This window comes from Pan paniscus, chromosome 19, assembly GCF_029289425.2.
Source record: "Pan paniscus chromosome 19, NHGRI_mPanPan1-v2.0_pri, whole genome shotgun sequence".
NCBI lineage: Eukaryota > Metazoa > Chordata > Mammalia > Primates > Hominidae > Pan > Pan paniscus.
In genome coordinates, this window is record NC_073268.2 from 9,196,715 (window position 1) to 9,205,784 (window position 9,070).

General features: G+C 55.1%; 1 protein-coding gene across 8 annotated transcripts in view; it reads right to left on the reverse strand.

Annotated features, from left to right (window-relative positions):
- Positions 1-8,511, reverse strand: part of SLC43A2 (solute carrier family 43 member 2) — a 60,226-nt gene extending 51,715 nt beyond the window's left edge. For 2 of the 8 annotated variants that reach the window (XM_034941229.3, XM_034941226.3), the window contains exons 1-2: positions 3,904-4,105; positions 2,812-3,029 (exon numbers count right to left, since the gene is read on the reverse strand). In XM_034941229.3, the coding sequence (XP_034797120.1) occupies positions 2,812-2,971 (160 nt within the window). In that variant the 5' untranslated portion in view covers positions 2,972-3,029; positions 3,904-4,105. Of the gene's footprint in view, positions 1-2,811; positions 3,030-3,188; positions 3,845-3,903; positions 4,106-4,722 lie in introns of those variants that run through there. The other 6 variants (XM_063598842.1, XM_063598841.1, XM_055101399.2 and 3 more) reach the window with 6 other exon arrangements.
- Positions 8,512-9,070: the final 559 nt, after the last annotated feature.

Genomic DNA, 9,070 nt, shown 5'->3' on the forward strand with positions numbered 1-9,070 from the left:
TCTCAAATTAAAAAAAACCATCCACAGGTAGCCGCAGCCCCCCAGGCTGACCCTGACCCTGTTGAAGTGGGGGCCACTGGACAACAGAGAAAATGAAGAAAGAGCTCAGGCTTGAGCCATCACATTGCCATCCCAGAGGCCAAGAGGACACAGCTCCGGGAAGCCCCGTGCTTCTCGGGCTGAGAACCCAACTGGTCTCCTGCCCTCACCAGGGGGACGAGGGAGGCATCCAGCAGCCAACACTTGGAGGACGTTGTGCAAAACCCGTTGCCAACTTCCCGCACCCAGGTCCCCAAACCCAGCCTGCCACGTCTCCCAGCAGGCAAGGAAGAACAAACTGCGGGGCAGCCGAGAAATGAGCTGTTTCCTTCCTTCTGCCACCTCACCAGGCTGGAACCCAACACCGTGTCTGTGGCGAGATTCTGGCTGGAGTCGTAAGAAAGAGTTCTAAGAACCTTTCAACAGGTTCAGGCAAATTTTCTTTAGAGAACAAACTAAAGCATCGTCCTAGAGCGACACGAAGCTGACAAATTTGCATCTCAATCAGCCGGGCACTGCTCAGGCTTTCACAAGTCTAATTCAATAAATTCAAAAAATGGCCTAACTGCTTCTCTGCAATTCAGCCATGCACCAAGTTTGAAAATGTTAGACTGAAGCAGAAACCTTCACCCTAACTTCGCCAGGCACTCCCAGACGAGCCAAATGCGGGGATTTCTGGCCTGAAAGCAAACTGGTGATGCAGACTCCAAGAATCAAGGAGCAGTGTGTCCAGAGAGATAAGCTGTGTGGAATCAGCAGCCTTCCCGCCCAGAACGTGGGCTCAGCATGTTTGCCAGATAATCAGAAAAACCAAAATCGGAGGCAGGAGCAAAAGTTCGGGATAAGAAGTTGATGTTCAACCCGCAATCCTGACCCTTCACCTTCACTTTGGTTTAGTGGAGTTACCTGTCAAGTCTGCCCAGGGCTTAAAACACCAACTCAGCACCGCGCTGGCACAATCTCTGGGACTCCTCCCACTTAGACAGAGGAAGAAGCTGAGGCTGAGGCAGGAATGAAAGGATCAGACCCAATTCTGCCAAAACCATACAATCAATTAAATCCGTGGACATTCTATTAAAAAAAAACAAAAAACAAACAAACAAACAAAAAACACCTAGAATCTGACCTTCCGACGCCATGGTGGGTTAAAAAAAAAAAAAAAACAAAAAAAACCTGCCCACAACAGTTCTCTGGTCTGGGTGAGACACTAAAAGCTTTCTCTGGGGATGATGACTTTTTTTTCTGCTTTTTTTTTTTTTTTAACCCTGTGTCCAGCCTGAAAGAGCCCACCAGGGAGGCAAGCAGGAAGGGTCACGATCTCTAAGGGAGGAGAGAGAGGAAAGGAGAGGAAGAAATAAACACTCCAACCTGTGCCTTTCGGGGACAGGCATTAATCTCCTAACAACTCTTGGCCAAAGCAGAAAGCTTGTTCAGGGAACAAGGTCTGACTCTTCCCAACTCCCAAGATTTCTTGCTGATGTGGGGAAAGGCCTGCCAAGAACCCTTAGGCTATTAGGAAATATTTTTGAGTGGCTAAAGGCTAAAGGTTAGTTATAAATGATATACTTTCTGTCCTCTCCCCGCGGCCTCTGCATTCTCCTGCTTTCTCCTGCCCTGAACCTCTCCAGCTAAGCCTCCCTCCCTAGAGACTGGGACACACAGGAATCTCCGGGGCAGATCAGAGAAGGGAAACAGGGAGGCTTCCACAAAGGATTACACCCAGCATGAGCTGGTCCAAAGCTTTCTCTTCCTGCAAAGAGCTCTAGAAAGAAAAGGCCTGCTGCTGGGGATTCAGGAAGTCAAACCTGGGCTACCTCCATCTAAGGGCACTCTAGCACTGGCGACAGAGATTATGTGAGCTCAGCTATTATGCAGCTACCGTTGGGATCAAGGAGAAGGCAGAGGGAAAATTTCCTGTCAAGGTTGCCTAAGAAGGAGGGTAGGAGGCTAGAGGCTGGGGGCTGCTGTGGCCCTCCTGTGGGGCTGAATCTACTGCCCTGTAGTCATCGGGACCCTCCAACAGCGTATGAAGGTGTGAAGGTGAGTGTGTGTTGGGTGGTGCAGATGTCATGTAGAGAAGCATCCTCAGCCTGCCTTCAGCAATTCCAGTGACAAGGCAAAGAGGAGAGAACAACCCTAACGTTCCCTTCTTCTCTTCCCCTTCATCCCCATGGGGTTGGAAAGCCACGGAGATGTTCTCAGAGCCCGTGGGGGAAATGTCCTTTGGAGAATCATAAGGCAGCAAAAATAGACAAGAAATTGTGTCCAGCAAGCACTTAGGAGACTCCACAATGGCCTGAGGAACGTCTAGATTCTAGATGAGCCCTCCCTGGGGTGGAGGCAAGGCCACTTCCTCTCCTGCTGCACCCCAGCCCCTTAATCTGGAGTTCCTCTTTCTCACAAGCAGACAGCAACATGTTTACTACCAGCCAAGCTATGTTCCAGGGCTGGGAGGAGAGGAGAGCAGTCCAGCAATGTTCGTAGCGGGTGGAAGGAACACCCTGGACAGCAGGTGGGGTTCTGGGTGGATGGCAGGCCCAGCCTCTGTGGCCTTGCGCAAGACAGATCGCTCTGAGCCTCGATGTCTTCGTCCACAAAACAGGGGCAATGACAAGTACCCGGCAGGGCTGGGTGAGGATCAGATGGGCCTTCTGATACCCGAGAGGCACTGGGCAATGCGGTGCTGTGGCTCGCTAGGTCTTCGCCCCCATCCCGCCCCCTCCCAAAGCCCCAGCTCCAGGAGCCCCCCGCAACCCCAGGCGCTTGTCTCACCTGGCTCGGTACACAGGTAGGAGTAAAAGCCCTCCGACTTGAGCATGATGAGCAGCGAGCCCCAGCCCAGGAGGACTGCCGAGAAGAGGAGGTTCTCCAGCACGGCCGTGCAGGCCATCCACCAGCGGCGCCGATGGGCAGTGGCCAGGGTGGGCGCCATGGTGCGGCGCGGCGCGGCTCCGGCTCCGGCTCCGGCTCCGGCTCCGGCTCTGCACCACCTGCGCACAGAAGTCGGCGTCAGCGGCCGGCCCTGCCCAGCCCCTGCGGCCGCCCCCAGCAGCCCCGACCGCTGCCGCAGGGCTCGGGATTGCCACCCCTCCCCGGCCGCGGCGGCCGGTGCGCGCAGCGGAGGAAGCGAACCCCAGCCCTGCCCGGACCTGGGACACCCCGAGCCCGCGGCCGGCTCGTACCGCTGCCCTCCGCTACGACAGAGCCGCCCCGGCCAGGCAGGGAGACGTCTCCCGCAGCTCACTCCGAGGTAAACTGAGGCATGGAGGCAAGAAGGGGCTAACGCATGCTCAGGGCCGTGGAACTAGTCCTGGCCTGCAGCAGGACTGACATCGCCTGGGGCCAGCATGGAACGCAGCGTGAGGGGGGCAGGGGCAGATCCGAGGGCTGCCTCTCCCAGGGACCCTGACAGGTGCCCTCCCGCCCGCGCCCGAGACCCTTCCCCAGAGCTGGTGTCTTCAACCACAAGATCAGCGCCCAGACCTGCGGAACGGCCCGCCCCGGCGCGCTCATTGGCCGGACGGCGCAGGAACTGCCGCGCCATTGGCCGCCGTCTAGGTCGCTAGGCGCTGCGGCCACGCGAACCCAGCGTGGGAGACGAGGAGCCGGTTCAAACCGGCGGCGCGAGCCAGCAGCGCGACCCCCATCTCGGGCGTTCCCCCGGCAACTCGCCCGTTTCCATGGCCTCGGACCCCCGCGCCTCCATTCCCCAGCCCGCATCTGTTCGTCATCTCTTCCCTGGCGGCCCCTCATCGCTCCATCTCTCTCCTCTTGTTCCCACGTTTTCTCCCTACGCCCCTTCGGCGGCCGCTTCTGCCCCCGCGCCCTAGCCCCGGCCGCGATCCCCTCCCTGCTCCAGCTCACCCGGCTCCTCCGGCGTGTGTCGGGCCCGCCCGGCGCCTTTTCTGCCCTCTTTTATTCCAGCCCTTTTATTCCGACCCCAAGAAGAAAACACTGCCGCCCGCTGATTGGCTGAGCGGGGCTGGAAACAGGCGTCGACCAATCAGCAGCCAGCCCCCCGCCCGCCCCGCCGCGAGCAGAAGCCGGTTCCGGCCGGACTCGGAGACAAACAAGAGAGATGGGGGGCGGGAGGGGCCTGGGCGCTGCGGGCCGGGCCTCGGCTTTGCAGCCTTCAACCCGAGTCACAGCGCGGCCGGGAATCCCCGGCGACATCGGCCCGCGGCCTCTCCAGCTGCCTGACCCTGCGAGGCTGGGGCTCCGGCTCCGCGTCCCGGCCCCCAGCGGACTCCCCCCAGAAGCCGCCGGGCCACCAGCGCCCCCAGCCGGGCTCTCCCGCGGCCGCCCCGCCGTCCCCAGCTGCCCCCTGCGCGCGGGTCACCACGCCCAGATGCGCCGGCTCCGCACGGTGGTTCCACTCTCGAATCCCCACCCCACCTCCTCCCCACGCAGCGCCGCCGTCCCCGCCGCCTCGGGCTTTGGGTCCTGGTTCCTCGCTCCCCCGCCCCGGTGGTTCCCGTCCCGGCGTATTCGGGGCCTGGGATCCCGGACCCGGTCCAGCCGTGGCGCCCCCCCCCCCCCCCCCGATGCACCGACCCCTTCCCCTCTCCCCGGTGGCGTCTGCCCGGTCCCTGGAAGTTGGCCCTTGGAAATCTGCAAGGGGATTTGGGGCTGGTCTGTCCCGTCCTAGGATGGGGTCTCCTGAGCTCCCCCCATCAGACTGACCTTTCTCCGCCCGTGTTCACGCACTACTCGGTCCTCCGGGGACCCTCCACCCTTGATCGTCATCTGGGTGCTCCCTGCCCGCGCTGGCCACCTTCACCCCGTTCCCCGTCCCTTTCAGGGAAGGTCCCCTCTGCAGGGCGATGCTACGGGCCACGTCCGCCAGCTGGTACAAGCTAGGGAGGGTTCGAGGGGGCTCCGGGTCCCCGTCTGATAAGCCCGGGCTCCGAAAGCTCAGCTCCCCGTCTTCGTCCCCCAGATTCGAGGAACTAACCCGACCCGGGAAGACCCTCTGACTGCCCCAGAATGGGCTTGGTCACCCTGGCTCGCTCCGGGGGGCTGGCTTAGCACCCCAGGGCTGCCGCGCGGTGTCCACGTCTGGAATCCCAGCGGTTTGGGAGGCTAAGGTCGGAGGGCCACTTGGGGACAGGAGTTTGAGACCAGCCTGGGCAGCATGGCGAGAACCATCTCTACCAAAATAAAAACCAAAAATAAAACCCCACCACCACCCCAGGGCTGTGGGAGCCCCAAACGCCTCTTGCTCCACCTGCCCCAGTCCGAGTGTGCCCCCTACTGTCTACAATCCGCCCGGGCCACCTGGCGAGGGCAACCTCCCCCAGACAAGGCTTGGAGCTGTCAGCCTGCTGGGGGGCGGCTCCAGCTGTTAACCTACCCGGTTCCTCACCCTGTGGAACCCTTCCCACTCACAAGGTTTCAACTGCCATCTGAAAAATCTCTTTCTTCACCCTTCCCTCCTCTTTGAGCAGCCTGAGGGCGCTGCAGGACTCAAATATGCCTCAAATATCCCCCAGAACTGTCCTCCACATTTTCTCTCAGATAACCATACTACTGTCTACTGAAGTTAGATACCAAGAACCCTGTCTTTTTTCTTTTTCTTTTTCTTTTTTTTTTTTGAGACAAGATCTCAGGCACCCAGACTGCTGGAGTGTGGTGGCATGATCATAGCTCACTGCAGCCTCGACCTCCTGGGCTTAGGTGATCCTCCTGCCTCAGCCTCCCAAGTAGCTGGGACCACAGGTGCATGCTACCACACTTGGCTAATTTTTGTATTTTTTGTAGAGATAGGGTCTTGCCCTGTTGCCCAGGCTGGTCTCAAAGTCTTGGGCTCAAGTGATCCTCCCACCTCAGCCTCCCAAAGTGCAGGGATTACAGGCATGACTCACAGTGCCCTGCTGAGAACCATCCTTTCATCAGACATTTGTTAGGCAGTCGCTGTGATTCTGCCTCTCCCTCACCGCATCCCCATCAAACTGATACAGCTGTATCTCCTACATATTTACCTAATCGGTCCATCTGTGCCCTTAGGCCCGCAACTACTGTTGTTGAGCCACCTTCAGATTTCAGTTCCTCAAATCCAGCCCCCATCTCATCCCAGGGCACTAAGGGAAATGTAAATGTGACTTCTGCCAAAATCCTTCAGAAACTATTATTTGTAAAACAGGATAAAGTCCCAGTTCCTGGCTGGGCACGGTGGCTCACACCTGTAATACCAGCACTTCGGGAGGCTGAGGTGGGCAGATCACTTGAGGTCAGGAGTTAAAGACCAGCCTGGCCAACATGGTGAAACCTTGTCTCTACTAAAAATACAAAAATGGCTGGGCGCGGTGGCTCACGCCTGTAATCCCAGCACTTTGGGAGGCCGAGGTGGGCAGATCACAAGATCAGGAGTACGATACCAGTCTGGCCAAGATGGTGAAACCCTGTCTCTACTAAAGAAACAAAAAATTAGCTGGGGGTGGTGGCGCACACCTGTAATCCCAGCTACTCTGGAGGCTGAGGCAGGGGAATCACTTGAACCTGGGAGGCGGAAGTTGAAGTGAGCCGAGATCGTGCCACTGCACTCCAGCCTGGGCAACAAGAGCGAAACTTTGTCCGAAAAAAAAAAAAAGATCTGGGTGATGTGGCACACGCCTGTAATCCCAGCTACCTGGGAGGCTGAGGCAGGAGAATTGCTTGAGCTGGGGAGGCGGAGGTTGCGGTGAGCAGAGATTGTGCCACTGTACTCCAGCCTGGGCAACAAAGCAAGACTCCGTCTCAAAAAAATAAACAAAATTTAAAAGTTCCAGTTCCCCAATTTGACCCACACAGGCTCCTCCCTCTCCCTCCCTCTGAAGGACATCTGACCTGCCTGGTCCCCGATGCTGCAGTCACATGGAATTGCCCGTGGTTTCTGCACCTGCTGTTCTCTCTCCTCTAGCTCGCGACATAGCCTCATTTTGGACAGCACCTCCTCTGGGAAGCCTTCCCTAACCACTCCCCATTAATACTGTTCACTTTATTTGTCCACTGCTGGCATTGTTTTATAATTAGCTATTTGTCTGTTTGCCTTCCTCTCTAATTGACTATGAACTCTTTGGGGGCAGGACGGTGTCTTACTCAACTTTGTATGACCAGCCCTTGATAGAGAAGCAAGCACAAAGCAGTTGCACAATATGAGTTTGTGGAATGAAAACATGAACTCCTGAAAAGGGGCAAAAGGCCAGGTGCAGTGGCTCACACCTGGAATCCCAGCACTTTGGGAGGCCGAGGTGGGTGGATCACCTGAGGTCAGGAGTTCGAGACCAGCCTGGCCAACATGGCAAAACCCCATCTCTACAAAAAGTACAAAAATTAGCTGGGCATGGTGGTGGGCGCCTATAATCCCAGCTACTCAGGAGGCTGAGGCACAAGAATGGCTTGAACCTGGGAGGCGGAGGTTGCAGTGAGCCAAGACGGAAAAGAAACTCAACCTTAGAATACTCATAGAAATTTAAATTGTAATGAGATATAATTGTTGATGGCTAAACACACACACAAAAATTATACATACTTTTTAGAAGCTTTAGTGGCTGGGCACAGTGGCTCACACCTGTAATCTCGGCACTTTGGGAGGCCAAGGTGGGAAGATCTTCTGAGGTCAGGAGTTCGAGACCAGCCTGACCAACATGGCAAAACCCCATCTCTACTAAAAATGCAAAAAAATTAGCTGCACGTGGTGGCACACGCCTGTAGTCCCGGCTACTCGAGAGGCTGAGGCAGGATAATTGCTTGAACCCAGAAGGCGGAGGTTGCAGTGAGCTGAGATTGTGCCACTGCACTCCAGCCTGGGCGACAGAAAAAGACTCAGTCTCAAAAAAAAAAAAAAAAAAAAAGAAGATTTACCATGTGTTACTTTATTTTTACCAAGGTAAAATAATGAGATACCGTTTTTTAACTGATCAGATTGAGTGTGGAGAAATGGATTCCCCCATAATTTGTGAGAATACAAATCCAGGCAACATTTTTGGAGAAAATTTGGAGTAAGTACAGAAGTGTCTAACTTCCTTACCCTACAACTCAACAACCCTGCTTCTAGGAATCTATTCTATAGAAAAACTTGCACAAATGTAAAAATAAATATGGGGCCTGGCGCAGTGGTTCACACCTGTAATCCCAGCACTTTGGGAGGCTGAGGCGGGCAGATCACCCGAGGTCGGGAGTTCGAGACCAGCCTGACCAACATGAAGAAACCCTGTCTCTACTAAAAATACAAAATTACCCGGGTGTGGTGGCGGGTGCCTGTAATCCCAGCTACTCAGGAGGCTGAGGCAGGAGAATCGCTTGAACCTAGGAGGCGGAAGTTGCAGTGAGCTGAGATCGTGCCATTGCACTCCAGCCTGGGCAACAAGAGTGAAACTCCGTCTCAAAAAATAAATAAATAAATAAATATGGACAAAGTTGTATACTATGTCATTGCTTATTGTATCAAAACAGATCAGAACAACCCAACCTTCCACTGGCGGGGGAATGATTTAAATAATTGTGCTAGATGGAATCTCATGTAGTCATTTTTTAAATAAAGAGAGTTAGCTTTACATTTATGGACATTGAACTATATCCAGGATATGTCGTTAAGTAAAAAAGCAAGTTGAGGTTGGCTGCGGTGGCTCACGCTTGTAATCCCAGCACTTCGGGAGACCAAGGCGGGTCAGGAGTTCGAGAACAGCCTGGCCAACATGGTGAAACCCCATCTCTACTAAAAATACAAAAATTAGCTGGGCGTGGTGGCACACACCTGTAATTGCAGCTACTCAGGAGGCTGAGGCAGGAGAATCGCTTGAACCCGGGAGGCAGAGGTTGCAGTGAGCTGAGATTGCACCACTGCACTCCAGCCTGGGCAACAGAGCAAAACTTCGTCTCAAAAAGAAAAAAAAAAAAACAAAAAAAACAAGCTGAGGAACAGTATGCTTAGTATGCTAAAATTTTTTGTTTAAAATATTTGTTGACATGTACACAGAAAAGCATCTGAAAGAAAGCACCTCAACTGTTGATGAAACTCTCTGAGCTCTGAGATAGAAGGGGCTGCCCCTGG